Source organism: Osmerus eperlanus, chromosome 27 (genome assembly GCF_963692335.1).
Source record: "Osmerus eperlanus chromosome 27, fOsmEpe2.1, whole genome shotgun sequence".
NCBI classification, from domain to species: domain Eukaryota; kingdom Metazoa; phylum Chordata; class Actinopteri; order Osmeriformes; family Osmeridae; genus Osmerus; species Osmerus eperlanus.
Genome location: NC_085044.1, coordinates 2,779,522 through 2,799,951, shown reverse-complemented (window position 1 = coordinate 2,799,951; position 20,430 = coordinate 2,779,522). Strand labels below are relative to the sequence as shown.

The following is a 20,430-nucleotide window of genomic DNA, read 5'->3' as shown; positions in this document are numbered from 1 at the left end:
CTCCAGGAGGGCCTGTCCCAACCCCAGATGCTCATCGTGTCCGACATAGACGGTGAGTGGAGGGGGGGGGGCCATGCAGCGAGGGAGGGAGGCAGAGGGAGGGATTAGAGAGGGGAGGGGGAGAGGTAGAGATATGGGGGGGGAGAGCGAGAGAGAGAGGGAGGGAAGGAAGGGGAGGGAGTAGAGAAGGGAGAGAGAGGGAGGGGGAGAGGTAGAGAGGGAGGGGGAGAGGTAGAGAGAGAGGGGGGGAGAGAGGATTCGGGTGGGAAATAAATAGTGAGGCGAGGGTGAAGTAGGGAGGGAGCCGAGATTAACACTCCAGCCCTCCCGAACAGCTTCTCATCCTTTCAGCCTGAAGGGCATGTTGTCCTCTACTATAACAGTGTTGTTGTACCTCGTCTGTTGTCCCTGCAGATATATTTCTACCAACACCAGACAGCCTTTTAGTCAACTTCAACGAATGCAAGGAGGTAAGAGAGACCAGCTTTAACCACACGGAATTTTGTAATGTGGATACATTTTTTTTATTGGATATGTTCTGAGTATTGTTTAGCATAGTGATTTAGTCTGTTAAGCGGCCTAGCCTTGCCCCCTCACTATGGTGACATACTCTGTGTACCTGTGTGTTTACCTGTGTGTGTAGCTGGTGCAGGCCCTGCTGAAGAGCCTGCCCCAGATGTTCTCCAAGACCATGGAGACCCAGTCGGCCCTGGGCCCCGCCCTGCAGTCGGCCTTCAAGCTGCTGTCCCCCACCGGGGGCCGGGTGTCCGTCTACCAGACCCAGCTGCCCAACGTCGGGGTGGGGGCGCTCAAGTCCCGGGAGGACCCCAACCAGCGCGCCTCGGCCAAGGTAAGGAGAGGGAGAGGGGAGGTGGAGAGGGAGGGGGGTGGGGAGGGAGGGAGGTGGAGAGGGAGGGAGGTGGAGAGGGAGAGAGGTGGAGAGGGAGGTGGGGAGGGAGGGAGGTGGAGAGGGAGAGAGGTGGAGAGGGAGGGAGGTGGGGAGGGAGGGAGGTGGAGAGGGAGAGAGGTGGCGAGGGAGGGAGGTGGAGAGGGAGGGAGGTGGAGAGGGAGGGAGGTGGAGAGAGGGAGGGAGAGAGGGAGGGAGGTGGAGAGGGAGGGAGGTGGAGAGGGAGGGAGGTGGAGAGGGAGGGAGGTGGAGAGGGAGGGAGAGAGGGAGAGAGGGAGGGAGGTGGAGAGGGAGAGAGGTGGAGAGGGAGAGAGGTGGAGAGGGAGGGAGGTGGAGAGGGAGAGAGGTGGAGAGGGAGGGAGGTGGAGAGGGAGGGAGGTGGAGAGGGAGGGAGGTGGAGAGGGAGGGAGGTGGAGAGGGAGGGAGGTGGAGAGGGAGAGAGGTGGAGAGGGAGAGAGGTGGAGAGGGAGGGAGGTGGCGAGGGAGAGAGGTGGAGAGGGAGGGAGGTGGAGAGGGAGAGAGGTGGAGAGGGAGAGAGACCCTGAGGGAGAGAGGTGGAGAGGGAGGGAGGTGGAGAGGGAGGGAGGTGGAGAGGGAGAGAGGTGGAGAGGGGAAGAGGTGGAGAGGGAGAGAGGTGGAGAGGGAGAGAGGTGGAGAGGGAGAGAGACCCTGAGGGAAAGAGAGGTGGAGAGGGAGAGAGGTGGCGAGGGAGAGAGAGACCCTGAGGGAGAGAGGTGGAGAGGGAGAGAGGTGGCGAGGGAGAGAGAGACCCTGAGGGAGAGAGGTGGAGAGGGAGAGAGAGACCCTGAGGGAGAGAGGTGGAGAGGGAGAGAGGTGGCGAGGGAGAGAGAGACCCTGAGGGAGAGAGGTGGAGAGGGAGAGAGGTGGCGAGGGAGAGAGAGACCCTGAGGGAGAGAGGTGGAGAGGGAGAGAGAGACCCTGAGGGAGAGAGACCCTGAGGGAGAGCTGCTAGGTGCTGATACCTGTCCTCCTCCTCCAGGATATCCAGCACCTCTCCCCGGCCACAGACTTCTACAAGAAGCTGGCGCTGGACTGCTCCGGCCAGCAGGTGGCAGTAGACTTGTTCCTGCTCAGCTCCCAGTACTGCGACCTGGCCTCTCTGGGTGAGTGTGTGTGTGGAGGGGGGTGGTGAGTGTGTGGGAGGTTTTGTTTGTGTGGGTTGTGTGTGTGTGTGTGTGTGAGGGGGAAGTCGCGTGATGACTTCCTGTCTCCTCCTTCCCAGGATGCATCTCCAGGTACTCGGCAGGAAGTGTGTACTACTACCCCTCCTACCACCAGGAGCATAACCCCGCCCAGGTGGAGCGCTTCCAGAAGGATCTCAAACGATACCTGACGCGCAAGATCGGCTTCGAGGCCGTCATGAGGATACGCTGCACCAAAGGTCCGCCACCGTGGGGGTGGGGTGGGTGGGGGGGGGTGGGGTGGTTGGGGGTCGGGGGTCATCGACGACCGTCATATTATAGCCTTATTGGAACACCTCTCCTGTGTGAGTGACTGACCTCTCCTTGACCTTTGACCCCCCCCCCGCAGGCCTGTCCATCCACACGTTCCACGGGAACTTCTTTGTGCGTTCCACGGACCTGCTGTCGCTGCCCAACGTGAACCCGGACGCGGGCTTCGCCGTGCAGATGTCCATCGAGGAGAACCTGGTGGACCTGCAGACGGTCTCCTTCCAGGCCGCGCTGCTCTACACCTCCAGCAAAGGTGCACACGCTGAACGCACGCTGTACACACGCTGAACGCACGCTGAACGCACGCTGAACGCACGCTGAACGCACGCTGTACACACGCTGAACGCACGCTGAACGCACGCTGAACGCACGCTGAACGCACGCTGAACGCACGCTGAACGCACGCTGAACGCACGCTGAACGCACGCTGAACGCACGCTGAACGCACGCTGAACGCACGCTGAACGCACGCTGAACGCACGCTGAACGCACGCTGAACGCACGCTGAACACACATACTCAAAGTTCCTGACAGAACATTCTTCAGCCTCTGTGTGAGTAAACCTTTTGATGCAGGCGCTTGTAGGATGTGTTTAGCTGTGGTGTCTGACCTTGTGTGTGTGTGTGTGTGTGTCTAGGAGAGAGGAGGATCCGAGTCCACACCATGTGTCTACCGGTGGTCAACTCGCTCTCTGACATCTTCGCCGGAGCAGATGTCCAGGCCATCACCGGACTGCTAGCCAGCATGGGTATGTCCTGTCTGGGGGGAGGGGACTGTTAGCCAGCATGGGTATGTCCTGTCTGGAGGGGAGGGGACTGTTAGCCAGCATGGGTATGTCCTGTCTGGAGGGGAGGGGACTGTTAGCCAGCATGGGTATGTCCTGTCTGGGGGGGAGGGGACTGTTAGCCAGCATGGGTATGTCCTGTCTGGGGGGGAGGGGACTGTTAGCCAGCATGGGTATGTCCTGTCTGGGGGGGAGGGGACTGTTAGCCAGCATGGGTATGTCCTGTCTGGAGGGGAGGGGACTGTTAGCCAGCATGGGTATGTCCTGTCTGGAGGGGAGGGGACTGTTAGCCAGCATGGGTATGTCCTGTCTGGGGGGGAGAGGGAGGGGTCATATGTCATCTGGTGTGTGTTTATAGGAGAAAAAAAATAGAACAATGTGTTTTCATGACCTGTGTGTTGACCTGTGTCTACTCTGACGTGTGTGTGTGTGTGTGCGCCGCCAGCCGTGGACCGCTCGGTGACGGCCAGCCTGAGCGACGCGCGGGACGCCATGACCAACGCTGCCATCGACTCCCTGGCGTCGTACCGCTCGGCCGTGCTGACCGTCCAACAGCCCGGCCTGCTGGCCCCCGCCTGCCTCCGGCTCTTCCCCCTCTACATCCTGGCCCTGCTCAAGCAGGTCTGTCTCTCTCTCTCACGCACGCACGCACGCACACTCACTCACTCTCTCTCTCTCTCTCTCTCTCTCTCTCTCTCTCTCTCTCTCTCTCTCTCTCTCTCTCTCTCTCTCTCTCTCTCTCTCTACATCCTGTCCCTGCTCAAGCAGGACTCAGGACTCACACTTCTCTTACACTCTCTCTCCTTGTTCGCCCGGGGCACAGGTGGCGTTCCGGACGGGCACCAGCACCCGGCTGGATGACCGCGTGTTCTCCATGTGCCAGCTGAAGTACCAGCCGCTGGCCTACGTCATGCTGATGATCCACCCGGCGCTCTACCGCCTGGACGACCTCAGCGACGAGGTGAGGTCGGGGGCCAAGCCTCACATGTCAATCACGCCCCACCTGTCAATCACGCCCCACCTGTCAATCACGCCCCATCTGTCAATCACGCCCCATCTGTCAATCACGCCCCACCTGTCAATCACGCCCCATCTGTCAATCACGCCCCACCTGTCAATCACGCCCCACCTGTCAATCACGCCCCCCCGGGGGACGGCGTCCGGGCTCCACGTGCTCCTGTGGTCACTAACCTGACCTCTCTCTCTCTCTATACCCCGCTCTCTGCCCTTATCTCCCTCTTCTTCACTCTTCCCCCTCTCTCTCTCTATACCCCGCTCTCTGCCCTTATCTCCCTCTTCTTCACTCTTCCCCCTCTCTCTCTCTCTCTCTCTCTCTCTGTCCATCTCTTTTGTCTCTCCCCCCTCCCCCCCCCCCCCTCCACAGGGGGCCCTGAACATCAGCGAGCGCACCATCCCTCAGCCCCGGCTGCTGCAGCTGTCTGTGGAGAAGCTCACCAGGGAGGGGGCCTTCCTATTGGACGCCGGCTCGGTCAGTATAGAAGAGGGGCGGGGCGGAGGAGGAGGTGGAGAATGAAGATGAAATGTTGTTTCCTTTCCCCCCCCCTTCTCTCTCTAACGTCCCCTCGCCCTCTCCTCCAGGTCCTGTATCTCTGGGTGGGCAGAAGCTGCAGCCCACACTTCCTGTCTAAGGTGCTGGGGGCCGCCTCGTACGCTGCTGTGCCCCAGGTTATGGTAGGGGAGCACACACACACACACACACCTACAGACACACACACACACACACCTACAGACAGCACTAACATACTTTGTATACACAGCACACACATTTTCGAAGATCTTAAAACTCCAACACACACACCCTGCGTCGCCTCAATGGACCTGACACCCCCCCCCCCCCCACCCCCCTTCCCCAGAACTCTCTCCCGGAGCTGGACACTGCGGAGTCCCAGAGAACCAGAGCTTTCATCGGCTGGCTGAAGGAACAGAGGCCTTTCTTCCCCCTGCTGCACGTCATCAGGTGAGAAGCAGTCACCACGGCGATGGCGTCGACAGACAACCCACCCCCGGCAACCTGACTGCATACGTGACTGGGAGGGGGGGAAGGGAGGGGGAGGGGGGGGGGGGGGGGGGGAGACAAGAGGAAGTTATTGTTTCGGGTAGGACGAGTCTGAATCACAGCAATACTCCGATCAACTAGGTTTTGTCCTTCGCTGTCTGCATATAAATGTTTTAAATGTACATGTTTCAGTGGTGACCTTCCTGTTCTCTCTCTCTCTCTCTCTCGCTCTCAGGGACGAGAGCCCGCTGAAGTCCAGCTTCATGCAGAACATGATTGAGGACCGCACAGAGTCGGCCCTGTCCTACTATGAGTTCCTGCTCCACGTCCAGCAGCAGGTGTCCAAGTAGAGCCAGCCTGCTGAAAGCTTGGGAGCGCACGCACAGAGAGAGAAAGAAGATTCTCTGTGTGTGTGGAAGGGGGTGTGTGTGTGAACTGTGAGAGGAAAACCACACCTGTTCAGGACAGCCTCTCCATCACACCTCATCACCACCCGTGGCTTCCTCTCTCCCTCTCTCTCTCTCCCTCTTTCTCTGTGTGTGGCTCTCAAGTCCTTTCGGAAGATTCCTACGAGTGAAACGCCCATCTTTAGAACTTTCTACCTGAAACAAATCAAACTTTATTTGTTGACGAGGACAAGGGGGCGGGGTCCGATCTTAGCTGCTGACCTGGCGCCTTCTAGCTGAAGCAGCTTCTAGACAGAGGCGACAAGAAATCAGTGATTATCTATGTACGAGTGAGTGAATCAGTGTTTATTCTCATAGAACAATACTGTCTGAGAAGGGTATCTGTTAGATACAGGGCCAGCTAATGGATTGTGAACGTGTTTTTTTTTTTTTTTTTTGCAACAACAAAAAAGCACAGCTATCTCTGCTTATAATAAAAGTAATAATATTCTTGCGATTGTGCCGGGTGCTGGGTAGTCACAAGAGAACATGTTTTAGAGATGACACTGTTCTGGGTTCTCCCCCCCCCCTGGTGCACAGGAAACAGGAAGTGGAGACGCGATTCATGTGTGAAATCTCTGCTGTTGTCTTCTTTCTACAATCCTTGTGCAGGGTCTTGATCTGCTCTTTAGGACTGTTATGAGTGGAACCTCAACAGTATAGCTCTCTCTCTTCACTGCCCGAGTGTCTGGCTGAGAGGGGACAAACTGTGTGCTTTTTAGTCTTTTTTTTTTGTGTTTCGAACAAATCTCTCAAGGCTTTTTTTTTTTTTTTTGTAAAAGGCAGAAGTGTTTCAACGTTTGAAGGCGATCTGGAACAACTAACCCCCGTATCGTTTAATTTGCTGCCTTTTTTAAAGTTTTGAAGAAGCAGCCGAGAAGCAGTTTCATCCGGTTTTGTCTCGGGTCAGACCAGTTCTTTTGAGGTTCCTCTCTCTCTCTTTCTCTGTCCTTTTGAGGTCTCTCTTTCTCTCTGTCTCTCCCTGTCTCTCTGTCCTTTTGAGGTCTCGCTCCCTCTCTTTCTCTCTCTCTCTAATCCCTCTCTCTCTCCCTCCTTTCTCTCCCTTTTTCTTCTACCTCCTTCTGCCATCCTCTCCCTCTCTCTCTCATCCCTCTTTCTCTCTCATCATATAAAACACCTCTGAGGACGTTTTGTTTTGTTTCTGTTTAATTTATGAGAATCCCAAACCTGATTAAATTCTGTAATTGCCTTGTATGGGAACTCACATTTATTATTAAACCTCTGTTTAAATACAAACTATATGAAATATTTTAATATAATAGGATACAAGAAATTCTTTAACACAGACATAACAAAAGCCATTGTGATCTTTAATCATGCTTATTGATACTTGTATATTGACAGTACTACATAATAATGGTAAGAAATTGATGATTTTAGTATGAAAATATGACGGTGAAATGAGACAAATAAATTGTTTGGGATTTTTTTAACCCTACTTGTGGTTTGTGTCATGGACTGGTCTAGAGAAGGCACATTGTCTGTTTTTCTTCCCCTCAGTCAACCTTGTGTCTTGGATCAGCAACAACCTAAAAGTTTTTTTTCTTCATTTTTTTACTTAAAGTTAAATCTCCCAAAAGATGACTAAGAATGGCTTTACGTTTGTTTCATCAATGAAATATTTCACCCCCGGTTTGCAATTGAACATGTCACATAAATACTATGCCTTAGAGGGTCCAGGTGTGAGAAACATACATATATGATTTGAACATGACACTGTCAGTTAGTCTCCTATGGTTAACTATATGTTAACTGCTGCTGGTTATCTATTTGTACTTTTGACAAGCCCAGCAGTTGTCTGTTGTCCTCCTAATCTATGTGAATCTGTCTTAATGAATTAAGACGGCATTTGTACTTGCGTCACATTCTGTTCATGTATGTACATTTCTCAAATAAATACTAGTTCTATACAACGTGTGTGTTCCTTTTAAACAGCTGCCTATCTTCAATTACTAATGGGGTGCCTCATGAGGGCTTCATGCAGTGAGTTTCTCTATATTGAAAGAGTTAAAACAAGCAAACTCATGATGACGGGCCAACTGGGTTAGCAGCGTAATCTTAATGCGGTGTGGTAATTGACCGTGCGCGCGCTTCGTTCGCCGGATGAGATGAGGTCATCAACGTGCGCAGTTACCAGCACTTCAGACAATGCAACTCGAGCCGATGAAGGCAGTTCTAGCGTTAATACAGTAATCTGATCATTTGGGGTCGTGCATTCATTCAATTCTAGGGTTTTAGTAGTTGTAGTAGAACAACTAATCTGGAAAGAGATGGAGTCGACAGGCGAAAGTAGTCCGAAAAGCCCCGAAGAGAGAAGCACTCTCTCTGCTGCGCAGAAAAGAGCAGAAATTCGGAGGCGAAAATTGCTCATGAATTCCGAAGACAGGATGAACAGAATTGTGGGTTTCACTAAAATTGAGTCGGAAACCAACGGTAAATAAGTATTGCTTCGCTTTTTTTCTGTTTAACCGACCTCGCCTTCAATCAGCCTGAATCCACTTGCCAGCCTGTGTTAGCTGTAGCTATTTATGCTAGCCTAGCCTCCGTCCCAGGCATTTTCATATCACATGAACGACGTTTATAAGAGTTGCATTAGCTAATAGGACTCTCTTGTCTTCCAATGTTTGCGTTGTCACAACAGGGGCCTCCAGGGGGGTCACAGAACCCAAGTTCCACCTGGACTTGGACGGAAGTGACGCATGGACCTCTCCGTCCTCCGCCTCACCCAGACTGTCTCCGTTCGTCCCAGAGATCTCCAGCAGCACCAGAAGCCACTCCCATAGCGCCACCCCAGAACGGAGGGGGTCCCCCCAGCCCGATAGCAGTGAGATGCTGGGGGGGGTTGGCGGTATGGGGGTGGAGGAGGAGGTTGTGGTGGGAGCAGCAGGGGTCCGTCAGAGGCCGAGGGGGGAACTGTCGTCGGACGAGCCCAACCGCTCCCCTCGTAAAGGCCTGCAGAAGTACCTGTCCCGTTTTGATGACGCAATGAAGCTCAGAGGCCAGCTGGCCGATGAGAAGCCAGCTCAGGATGGGAGTTCTGACCCGGAGGAGTTGGATTCCTTCAGGCTGTTCAGAATGGTGGGCAGCATCCTGCTCGCCATCTTCGTCAGGGTCTTTGTCTGCAAGTACCTGGTGAGTCCACGTTCGGTCGACGCTTCAGTCAGCAAATTATGTTTCATTCCAATGTCGGGCATTTAGAAAGAAACACTCATGTTCAATGTTCAGCGATTTGTTTTTCAAATGGTAGATGCTGAGAAAATGGGCCGATCAAAATCAAGGAATGGTGTTTTGTTTACTAATGTGTTTTTTTTTCTTTCTCTTTTGCAGTCAATCTTTGCTCCTTTTCTCACTCTGGAGCTGGCTTACATGGGCCTGTTCAAGTACTTTCCAAAGGTGGGTTAACGGCGATGTACGGGGGGGCATTTGAATCTCTGACCATTTGTTCTGCAGTCCGATTCTCCACCACTTAGCCATGCTAAATCTTTTTCTTTTTCATATCCCCTCTTCCTCCCTCATATCCCCTCTTCCTCCCTCTCCTCATCCTCCTCTTCCTCCCTCTCCTCATCCTCCTCTTCCTCCCTCTCCTCTTCCTCCCTCATATCCCCTCTTCCTCCCTCTCCTCATCCTCCCTCCTATCCCCTCTTCCTCCCTCTCCTCATCTTCCTTCCTCTCCTCATCCTCCTCTTCCTCACTCTCCTCTTCCTCCCTCATATCTCCTCTTCCTCCCTCTCTTCCTCCCTCTCTTCCTCCCTCTCTTCCTCCTCCTCTTCCTCCCTCTCTTCCTTCTCCTCTTCCTCCCTCTCTTCCTCCTCCTCTTCCTCCCTCCTCTTCCTCTTCCTCCTCTTCCTCCCTCCTCTTCCTCCTCCTCCTCTTCCTCCCTCCTCTTCCTTCCTCCTCCTCCTCTTCCTCCCTCCTCTTCCTTCCTCCTCCTCCTCTTCCTCCCTCCTCCAGGTGGAGAAGAAGGTCCAGACGACGGTCCTCACAGCCGCGCTGCTCCTGTCGGGCATCCCCGCCGAGGTCATCAACCGCTCCATGGACACGTACCGGAGGATGGGCGACGTCTTCGCCGACCTCTGCATCTACTTCTTCACCTTCGTCCTCTGCCACGAGATCCTCGTGCTGATTGGCTCGGAGGAGGCGCAGTGAGGAAAGGGGGCCGCCAACCGCCGTCGTCAGAAAAAAAAAGGGTGTCGAAGGGTGTACCCCTGATCGTTTGCCGTGACCCCTGAACCAAACCGCCCCCTCCATCTGCTATTCAAGCTTGGGGTTACACTACGATTTGCAAACAATACTTGGGGTGCGCTTGATTTATCCTCGCCGCTGCAGCGACACCCCTGGGACAGTCCCAGGAGTAGAAACTGAGAAATACATCAAACTCGCCTCATTCACCAGGTCATTTCATATCCAGAGATGGAGATGGAACCTGAGGGTGAATCCTCATCTGTAGATAGCGGGCGTAAGGGATAGAGGGTTGACATGCGTTGAGATGTGCTAACTTGTATGTGTTGACATTGGTTTGAAATATATACACTCATAGGAGCTGCTTCAGGTTACCACACAATAAGTGTTGTGACGTCCGTGTACTTTTGTGATCTCTCCCCAGGTGAATATATACATACACACATCACAGGGAGGACTGGAAATGCAATTTGCCGTTATAGATTTTTGCTGAATGTTCAAAGCCGTACTTGCACCCTTTGTAAGCCTGAATAAACAGTCTGCTTCCTGTACATGGATAACCCCGGGGCAGTTGTGTAAGAATGTAGAAACTGTCCAGGTATTAATTTGGAAAGTGTGGGTGGGTGTGTTATTTACTGGGACTCTGTGGGATCTTACAAGCTTTTGTGTGTCTTTGCATGAGAACTGGCCGGTGAAGCAACAGTCAAACATTGCTTTGCAATGTTTTCCTTTTTTTCTCTCTTTATTTAACTCTCTTTATCGTGTTACTTAACTGCTGATTCTACATTTTATTAAAATTAATTTATTTGGTGTGTCTGTGGCTTATGTTTGTGATTGCATTTGTGACCTTTATTGTTTGCTGTTTGGTTTCAGATGTTTACAAGATAATTGTGTTCAATTACTTGAACTCTAGGTTGCTTAGTTTATGAGTGTTTACTGGTATGTGAAATACTGAATCTATTAACTAAGATAAACCTCATAATAGCTACAAAATATACTGCAATAAATGTGTGTGTAAAACAAATAAAACTCCCCCATAATCGTATATTTTGTCTTTTGTATAGAGAACCTATCCCTAAAGACTTGACATTTTTGCGACACCGAAATGGCTATTCGTTTCATTGGAAAAAACCCCTTTGTTGGGTTAACTACGACCTCCAAGCACTAGGGCGGCGCGTGCGAGCGCGTTTGTTCACAAGCACTGTCGCATCACTCTGACGTAAATTGCGAATAACCGGGCCACACAACAACGCATGAAAACAATGTTGAAGTTTTAGCAATAAAGCTACCATAAAACATCGAGATTCAAGTAACTATTTGAACATGGGGAGAGAGTCGAGGTAAGTCAGAATTGCTCAATTTCATATCACTGCTATCTTTTTTTATTGTTCAAATAAGAAAGGATATTCCTTCCCCGTCGTGGGTGTGCGAGTGCTAGCACGCTAGTCTTAGCTAACCAATGGAGTTTAGTCAGCAAGATAGGTGGAAAAGCCAATCAAGTGGCTATTATTGAGCATTTTATTTTTATGAAATGCAAATTGTCGAATGCAGTTTAGCATTGCTGGTCATTTGATCAAATACCGTTTTACATATTTTTCAGACATTACAGGAAACGCTCTGCGTCAAGAGGTCGATCGGGAAGTCGGTCTAAAAGTCGTTCCCCAGATAAACGATCAAAGAAAGATAACCGGGTAGCGAATCGCGACAGGGACCGGACCAGGCGGGAGCGGTCACGGAGTCGGGAACGACGTCGATCACGGTCTAGAGATAGGAAGCACCCAAGGTGTGTGTGTGGGTGAGATGGAGATAATCATTAACAGCGATTTGCCTATGTGAGTGTGTTCTCATCTTGTTGTTGCTTGATGCAGGCGCTCCAGGAGCCGTGAGAGGAGGAGATCCCGCAGTCGCGACAGGCGGAGGTCCAAAAGTAGAAGCAGGGGACGACGGTCACGATCAGCCAGCCCGAGCAAAAGCAGGAAGACAGAGGAAAAGTAAATGAAATACCAGGCACATTAACCCCAGTTAAGATTATTAGTCGGGTCATTTCACATTCCATAATATCATAACGTGACATCTTCAATTCCATCGATTGCTGTAGGTCCAAAAGCAAAGAGAAGGACAATCCTGAAGGCTCCTCAGAGAAGAAAAAGATAAAAGAGGAGAAAGAGGAGGAGAAAGTTGAAGACGTGAGTCCCGCTACCAAGCAGCGTCATAAAATTAAATGCATGCATGTATGCCATGTCTCGAAACACCGACCGACCCCTCCACGCCCTCCCGATCTGTCCCCGCAGCAAGACTTCGACCAGAACAAGCTGGAGGAGGAGATGAGGAAGAGGAAGGAGCGAGTGGAGAAATGGAGAGAGGAGCAGCGGAAGAAGGCCATAGAAAACATCGGGGAGATCAAGAGAGAGCTGGAGGAGATGAAACAGGGGAAGAAGTGGAGCCTGGAGGACGACGATGGTGAGAAACGGACGACTTTGATTTCCCTTTTCCCCCGTCGGGCATCTTTTTTTCCCCCCGACCTTCTCTGAAAAAACCCCGGGTTTTAAAACGTCGCTCTGCCTTCGGTCTTCTTCTTCTTGTTTTTAGATGACGATGAGGAGGGGCCAGCACCCGCCGATGGGGATGAAGACGAGGAGGAAGAGGAGGGAGGCGAGGGAAAGGAGCCCAAAATGAAAGAGGAGAAGGAGGAGGAGGAGGAGGAGGAGAAGGAGGAGGAAGAGAAGGAGAAAGAGAAGGAGACCCCTATGGAACAAGAAGCCGAAGACGAGCTGGATCCTTTGGATGCCTACATGGAGGAGGTGAAGGAGGAGGTCAAGAAGTTCAACATGGGCGCCATGAAGGGGGATAAGGTTTGTCTGGCCGTCTCCCGGAGAGCCGCCATCTTTGTTTTATTTTAAAACGTCTCTGGTTTTTACAATATGTTGGTTTCAGCTGGGGATCGCTAACAGTGTATTTGATGTATTCTCTTATTTGAAATAGAAGGGGGGGATGACCGTAACCAAGGTTATGACCGTCCTCAAGACCAAAAAAGGAATTCACACACACAAGAAGAAGGGCGAGCTGATGGAGAATGACCAGGATGCAATGGAGGTAAAGAGAGAGAGAGAGAGAGAGAGAGAGAGAGAGAGAGAGAGAGAGAGAGAGAGAGAGAGAGAGAGAGAGAGAGAGAGAGATGGCTGACATTATTAGTCCTCTCTTTTCTCTGAAAAGGCCGGTCGCGGCATGACCCGATGTGACATCACTTCCTGTTCTCTTTTCAGTACTCCTCGGAGGAGGAGGAAGTGGATCTCCAGACCGCGCTGACCGGCTACCAGACCAAGCAGCGGAAGGTTCTGGAACCAGTCGACCACCAAAAGATCGAGTACGAGCCCTACCGCAAGAACTTCTACGTGGAGGTGCCAGAGCTGGGAAAGATGTCCCCGGAAGGTGTGTGTGTGTGGGAGAGAAGGGCCAAGACCCTCTTTGTGGGAGGCCCCCATGCTGACCCCATAGCTATCTAACCATAACCCTGTCCCTGGTTTGGCTGGTTCACAGAGGTGAACGTGTACAGACTGGAGCTGGAGGGCATCATGGTGAAGGGAAAGGGCTGCCCCAAGCCCATCAAGTCCTGGGTTCAGTGTGGAACCTCCATGAAGATCCTCAGTGCTCTGAAAAGGTATGGTGTTTGATAGAAACGTAGGTATGTAGTACTGTCCATGGACCCATGGGTTGAAAATAAGCCAAATTATTTGGGTGGGAAAGACGGACAAATACCAAGCAGGTAAAAAAATAAAATAATATCTATCAAGGGCTTGGCATCCAGAATTGTATAAAAGAATGAAAACATACTAAAATAAGGTGTCTCTACCTACCGTGTTGGTTGGATGGAAGGTTCTAGACTGACAGGCTTGTTTGTGTCCCTCCAGGCACAGCTATGAGAAGCCCACCCCCATCCAGGCCCAGGCCATCCCTGCCATCATGTCTGGGCGGGACCTGATCGGCATCGCCAAGACGGGGAGCGGCAAGACCATCGCCTTCCTCCTGCCCATGTACCGACACATCCTGGACCAGAGGCCCCTGGAGGAGGGCGAGGGGCCACTCTGTAAGTACATCCACCCATTCATGTATCCATGCATTAACGTGTTCATCCACCCCTTCCATACATGAATTCACCCATCCCGCTCATGCAGAAAAAACATAACTAGTATCTGTTCTTTAAATGGGCTTACGCTCGGTGGTTAGAGCATTTGGCTGCAGATATCAATTGAGTTCAAATCCCCCTGTACGTCACTTTGAATAAAACGGTTTGCGTCCCCCCCCCAGCTGTGATCATGACCCCCACCCGCGAGCTGGCGCTGCAGATCACCAAGGAGTGTAAGAAGTTCTCCAAGCCTCTGGGACTACGTGTGGTGTGTGTGTACGGAGGCACGGGGATCAGCGAACAGGTGAATATACACACACACATGCATATACATACACACACACCAGCAGTCACACTGTAGCTTTAAGTATGAGTGGTGTTGATTTTAACGAGAAGCTGTAACGTGCGAATAAAAATGCAATGATAAATAATTGTATGTGATACTATCCAGGGGTATTGATAACGGTTTAGTTAGATGTGTGATCAGATTTGACAGTGCTAAGCTTTCTCTAACCTGGATCTGCTGTGCTGTCCTCGTGGTGTAGATAGCAGAGCTGAAGAGGGGAGCAGAGATCATCGTGTGCACCCCAGGGAGGATGATTGACATGCTCGGAGCCAACAGCGGTGAGTCCCTGATCTGGATCTATCTCAGTATGATGATGATGAGACCAGGAAGGTACATCTGCAGTCTCTGCTTTTCTTGTGGTACCTGCCAGCGATACTTACAGGACATATTATTGTACGTTTTTTGAGGATTACCCATCCCCTGTGGTTAAGGTAAAAGTAATCGGTTCTCTGATAATTTTGGGGTAAAAATGTGTGAATTTATGGTATCAGATGCTCTGTAGTACATCACTAGTTGGGGGGAGGAGAGGTGAGGAGGAGAGGTGAGGTTGAAACAGACACTGCAGATTGATACTTAGGTGTGATCGTCCTGCCTAGCATGGAAAGTGTACAGGTACAAATGAGTTGCCGCCATTTTTACTAAACTGTCGACATTATTTGACTATCTCTGGGACTCACCTCTGCAACGAGCCGTGAGAGGGGAGGATGAGCCGTCATGGCGGCCTCAGGTAGGTGGAGACGGCGGGCACGCCCTCAGGTGAAGGACGTTTTAAGGGAAACTACAAGATAACGGCAAAAATCTCTCTTCGTTTGTCTGCGTGAAATATTGTCTTGTCTGCTTGTGTGTAATACGAAGCTGTTTCAGAATGTGTCTGTTCCAGATGTTACCAGTCAATAAATGCCAAAAGTAAACGTTAATTGTTAATCGGTTAGATTATTTAATAGTTTAGTATGAGAGTCTAGATTATAATGTGAATCTTCCACACATGCGAGGTAATCTCTAATATGTTTCTTTTGTAGGTGAAAAGGCGCTCAGATAATGCTTGATGTGACTCCTCATCTCTTTTATTGTATCATGTGGCTGTTCAGTTCAGACATTTACAGGTCCCTCATTTCCTCTGAGATGGTACGCAAGACGAGAGACAAGACAAACGCACCTGAATAATTTGGCCACTTAAAAGTAGTCCTTAGCGACTGTGTATATATTTTGTTTGAAAAGTCTCACGTCTTTTTTTGGGGGGTTTGTTAAGATGTTGCTTTTTAACCTCCGGTAGATAGCTGGCATGTTAGGTTTGGTGTTACGAGAGATTCTGGGCGTTCGATATTGACAGTTTCCCCCTGTTGCCGTTCTCCCCGGGTGTCCAGGTCGTGTCACCAACCTTCGCAGGGTCACGTACGTGGTTGTGGACGAGGCTGACAGGATGTTCGACATGGGTTTCGAACCACAGGTAACCACAGCGACTCTCTTCTCACTCCGCTTGGCCGCGGACCCTAGTGGGAAGTAATCTGCACACCACATCTAAAGCATAACCTACTTTCACACTCCCAGTACATGAATTTGATGTATGACAGTTGTAAAAATATAGTTGAATTTTGGTGTGAAACTGTTTTGAAAGCCACACACTGTTAGATTGTATCCAAAACCTACCTGAACCACAATCCTCCCCGAACCCCCACCCCTCCCCCAGGTGATGCGCATCATGGACAACGTGCGGCCGGACCGGCAGACCGTCATGTTCTCCGCCACGTTCCCCAGGGCCATGGAGGCGCTGGCCCGCCGCATCCTGTCCAAGCCCATCGAGGTGCAGGTGGGCGGGCGCAGCGTGGTCTGCTCCGACGTGGAGCAGCATGTGGTGAGGAGGCGCTCCTGAATGTAGACTGTTTGTGATCGTAGATACTGTTTGTGATCGTAGATGCTGTTTGTGATCGTAGATACTGTTTGTGATCGTAGATGCTGTTTGTGATCGTAGATGCTGTTTGTGATCGTAGATGCTGTTTGTGATCGTAGATGCTGTTTGTGATCGTAGATGCTGTTTGTGATCGTAGATGCTGTTTGTGATCGTAGATGCTGTTTGTGATCGTAGATACTGTTTGTGATCGTAGATACTGTTTGTGATCGTAGATACTGTTTGTGATCGTAGATACTGTTTGTGATCGTAGATACTGTTTGTGATCGTAGATACTGTTCGTGATCGTAGATGCTGTTCGTGATCTCCTTTTGTGACGTTTCACCGGCTTAACCCTCTGCCCTGCTGTGTGTTTGTGCGTCTGCGTAGCTGGTGATCGAAGAGGACAAGAAGTTCCTGAAGCTCCTTGAGATCCTGGGTCACTACCAGGAGAAGGGCAGCGTGATCATCTTCGTGGACAAGCAGGAGCACGCTGACGGGCTGCTGAAAGATCTCATGAAGGCCTCCTACCCCTGTATGTCTCTGCACGGAGGTACGTGGAACAGATCGTTACAGTGCTTCCACTTGTCATGCACGCTATCGGTTGTGCCGCCTTTGCGTGAATGTGGATTGCGTTCACGGCTTGATGCTAAGGTCCTGGAAGATTAATAATATCGAGCCGTAATTGGCAGCGGGAATCGGTGTGAGCGGAGTTGTTAAGAGGGGAGGGGAGTCTCTGAAGCGATCCACGATCGACCATAAAAAGACGCCTTCTCCAAACGTAAGCGGTCGCGGCGTCAAATCCCTGATCCGTGTGTTCTGGCTGCGTCTTTCAGGCATCGACCAGTACGACAGAGACAGCATCATCAACGACTTCAAGAACGGCACCTGCCGTCTGATGGTGGCCACGTCGGTGGCGGCCCGGGGCCTGGACATCAAGCACCTGATCCTGGTGATCAACTACAACTGCCCCAACCACTATGAAGACTACGTCCACAGGGCGGGGCGCACGGGCCGGGCAGGGAACAAGGTCAGAGTTCAGCCAGTTCTGGAAGGATGGACACCAGACTTCCAAGTTTTTTTTTTCTCTGTCTGAATTGAAATGGGGGGTTCAGAGCTTGTTAGAATCGTTTTGTTTCTATAGCGATGTACTCTTCTGCTCACCCCCCCCTCCTCGCTATCTCCTCAGGGGTTTGCCTACACCTTCATCACAGAGGACCAGGTGCGCTACGCAGGAGACATACTGAAGGCACTGGAGCTGTCTGGGTCTCCGGTCCCCCCAGAGCTGGAGAAGTTGTGGGCCTCCTTCAAAGACCAGCAGAAAGCCGTAAGCAGCAAGCAGAACTAGCATGTAGCAGAACTAGCATGTAGCAGAACTAGCATGTAGCAGACCTAGCCTGTAGCAGACCTAGCCTGTAGCAGACCTAGCCTGTAGCAGACCTAGCCTGTAGCAGAACTAGCTTGCATCTAGCATCTGCAACCAGATGTTCCCAGATAACAAATGTCCTCCTCACAGCCCCTGTTACAGTTACTAAAACATAATGACGACAAAATGTTTGCCCATGTCATCGTAGCGACCTGGAAGTTGTTTCCTTGTTGACCCGGAAGTTGTTTCCTTTTCCAGGAAGGGAAAAGCATCAAGAGCAGCAGTGGGTTCTCTGGGAAGGGCTTCAAGTTCGACGAGACGGAACACGCGCTGGCCAATGAGAGGAAGAAGCTGCAGAAGGCTGCGCTGGGTCTGCAGGACTCTGACGACGAGGACGGGGCCTTGGACGTGAGTTACCCGTCTAGGTGTCCTAAATCAAACGCACCCACGCAAGCTCGTTTCATACTCTTGTACTTGTGTGAGTCTGACAGTCAGACGGAAACTAAAATCCGAGTAAGGTTTAGCTATCTGACAAAAGACTGTCCTGTCCGACACATGACAAATTGAGGTTGAGCGCAGTTCTATGAACTCACAAAGCTACAGCAATGTAGAGCAAATGTGACTTGCCCTGACACATCCATCTTCGACCTTTCAGATCGACGAGCAGATCGAGAGCATGTTCAACTCCAAGAAGAGGGTGAAGGACCTGTCCGCCCCTGGGGGGGCCGGGGGGGGCATGGGGGCCATGGCGGCAGCGGTGGCGGCCGCAGGGGGGCTGGCTAACCTCGGGGCCCCGTCCGCCGGAAACATCCAGAAGCTGGAGATGGCCAAGAGGCTAGCCCTGCGCATCAACGCCCAGAAGAACCTCGGAGCCGAGGCCCAGGTAGGGACCCGGGACGTGTGTGTGTGTCTGTGTGTGTCATCTGAGATTAAGATTCAATCTTTGTTCTATAATACGTGGGTATGCTCACATTTGTATGTTCGCCCACGTAATCATCTCTCGTTTTTCTCTTTCTCTCCCTCCTTTTCTCTCTTGTCTCGGCAGGATGTGATGCAGCAGGCCACCAACGCCATCCTGAGGGGCGGCACCATCCTGGCGCCCTCGGTGTCGGCCAAGACGATCGCGGAGCAGCTGGCAGAGAAGATCAACGCCAAGCTCAACTACATCCCCGTGGAGAAGCTGGAGGAGGAACGCCAGGCCGCCGAGCAGGCGGAGACCGTCAAGAGATACGAGGAGGAGCTGGAGATTAACGACTTCCCCCAGGTGAGAGACACTTCCTGTCCTGTCTGGACGGCCGGCGGTTCGGATCCTGGCCTCCGGACCAGCATGGTTTTACAGATCCAAGCGTCTGTGTTATGTTTGGTGACGAGGTTGAAGCTGTTTGTTGGGAACTTCACGGCTGGGTGTTAGTTTAGGGACGGGGTTAGTCTGCTCTATGGATTCGTCTCTTGGTGGAAACCCAAGGATTCATGTGAATGTGTCCGTGTGTGTGTTCGCGCCCCCCCAGACTGCCAGGTGGAAGGTGACGTCCAAGGAAGCCCTGCAGAGGATTGGAGAATACTCTGAGGCAGCCATCACCATCCGGGGCACCTACTTCCCCCCGGGCAAGGAGCCCAAGGAGGGGGAGCGCAAGATCTACCTGGCCATCGAGAGTACGCTGCTCGCCCATACACCTCTACGATCCTCGCTTACACCTCTCCTCGTTTATACGCTCCTCGCTTACACGCTCCTCGTTTATACGCTCCTCGCTTACACGCTCCTCGTTTATACGCTCCTCGCTTACACGCTCCTCGTTTATACGCTCCTCGCTTACACGCTCCTCGCCTACATGCTCACTTACGCAGTCCCGTATGTTGATAAACAGTTGGTTTATCATCAGGACTAGTTTTCAGTCACGTGAAGATTACTGACGTACTCGCGGTGGACAGAAGACTACGTACTCTGACTCCTACACACTACCACTTCAAATTGTTATTGTTGAATTATAACTTGTATGTAGTTTATAGTCAACTGTCTAAAAGCAAGTAATAAGATGTTACTTTCTTGTCAACCCAGTGAATTGTGCCGTTACGTGGATGCAGGTTCTCTAAGCTGATGTGATGTGGTGATTGTGTTGTTTGGTGATTGCATTGTGATCGTGTTGTTGTGTTTCTCCAGGTGCTAATGAGCTTGCCGTTCAGAAGGCCAAGGCTGAGATCACACGCCTGATCAAGGAAGAGCTCATCAGACTTGTAAGTTCTCTCTCTCTGCTAGTTATGCCTTCCAGTCTCTCTCTCTTTCTCTCTCTACTAGTAATGCCTTCCAGTCTCTATCTCTCTCTACTAGTAAAGCCTTCCACTCATGTCAGCTCCTGGGTTTTCAACAGTTTCTTTTCTCTGAATGTTTTCTGTTACTTTTCTTTTCACAGCAAAACTCCTACCAGCCGACCAGCAAGGGAAGATACAAGGTGTTGTAGAGGGAGACCTCAAAGACAACGACTCTTGTCTTCAGCGCATCATCTGATCTGTTTGAATGTTTTAGTATATTTTTGTAAATGTCACAACCCCTGTTAACTTCCCATAGGGATTTCTCTCAATTTGTTTGGTGTATTTCAGTTGTTGATTCACTCAGGTGGGATTTATCATAATCTGTTTTACAGAATTTAACATGTTGAGCTCTTTGCCAACAAGACTCTTGCATCAGTTATTCAAACATCTCGCATATTTGCAGTTAAAAACTTTAATTTCAGTGTAAGATATCTTTATAACTTTTCCCTGTCAACAGTCGCGACCAGTACACATTGTTTTTTAAGAACCACCATCAACAGTGTAATGTTTTTACTTGTTTACTCTACCCCCCACAATAAAACGATGTGTTGCTAAGGAACCTTTTGTCATTTTCAGT

General features: G+C 51.1%; 3 protein-coding genes across 3 annotated transcripts in view; all 3 read left to right on the top strand.

Annotated features, from left to right (window-relative positions):
* Window positions 1-7,085, top strand: part of sec24a (SEC24 homolog A, COPII coat complex component) — a 14,033-nt gene extending 6,948 nt beyond the window's left edge. Inside the window, exons 4-16 of the mRNA XM_062453007.1 lie at window positions 7-52; window positions 415-470; window positions 644-850; window positions 1,908-2,031; window positions 2,151-2,309; window positions 2,459-2,632; window positions 3,017-3,127; window positions 3,609-3,784; window positions 3,987-4,124; window positions 4,548-4,652; window positions 4,763-4,855; window positions 5,038-5,141; window positions 5,416-7,085. Of these exons, the coding sequence (XP_062308991.1) occupies window positions 7-52; window positions 415-470; window positions 644-850; window positions 1,908-2,031; window positions 2,151-2,309; window positions 2,459-2,632; window positions 3,017-3,127; window positions 3,609-3,784; window positions 3,987-4,124; window positions 4,548-4,652; window positions 4,763-4,855; window positions 5,038-5,141; window positions 5,416-5,530 (1,608 nt within the window). The 3' untranslated portion in view covers window positions 5,531-7,085. The remainder of the gene's footprint in view (window positions 1-6; window positions 53-414; window positions 471-643; window positions 851-1,907; window positions 2,032-2,150; window positions 2,310-2,458; window positions 2,633-3,016; window positions 3,128-3,608; window positions 3,785-3,986; window positions 4,125-4,547; window positions 4,653-4,762; window positions 4,856-5,037; window positions 5,142-5,415) is intronic.
* Window positions 7,086-7,717: 632 nt separating this feature from the next.
* camlg (calcium modulating ligand) lies at window positions 7,718-10,871 on the top strand. Its single transcript, XM_062453464.1, has 4 exons — window positions 7,718-8,080; window positions 8,289-8,779; window positions 8,975-9,040; window positions 9,599-10,871. The coding sequence occupies exons 1-4, from the start codon at window positions 7,918-7,920 to the stop codon at window positions 9,791-9,793; spliced, it is 915 nt and encodes a 304-aa protein (XP_062309448.1). The 5' UTR covers window positions 7,718-7,917; the 3' UTR covers window positions 9,794-10,871.
* A 137-nt stretch (window positions 10,872-11,008) lies between these two features.
* On the top strand, window positions 11,009-20,412 carry ddx46 (DEAD (Asp-Glu-Ala-Asp) box polypeptide 46). The gene is made up of 23 exons (XM_062453207.1): window positions 11,009-11,166; window positions 11,427-11,609; window positions 11,695-11,817; window positions 11,925-12,012; window positions 12,118-12,286; window positions 12,416-12,678; window positions 12,809-12,919; window positions 13,090-13,255; window positions 13,364-13,484; window positions 13,735-13,910; window positions 14,132-14,253; window positions 14,495-14,573; window positions 15,660-15,742; window positions 15,983-16,147; window positions 16,571-16,733; window positions 17,017-17,210; window positions 17,370-17,507; window positions 17,805-17,954; window positions 18,202-18,429; window positions 18,592-18,810; window positions 19,055-19,199; window positions 19,705-19,778; window positions 19,955-20,412. The coding sequence occupies exons 1-23, from the start codon at window positions 11,150-11,152 to the stop codon at window positions 20,000-20,002; spliced, it is 3,225 nt and encodes a 1,074-aa protein (XP_062309191.1). The 5' UTR covers window positions 11,009-11,149; the 3' UTR covers window positions 20,003-20,412.
* The last annotated feature ends 18 nt before the right edge of the window (window positions 20,413-20,430 follow it).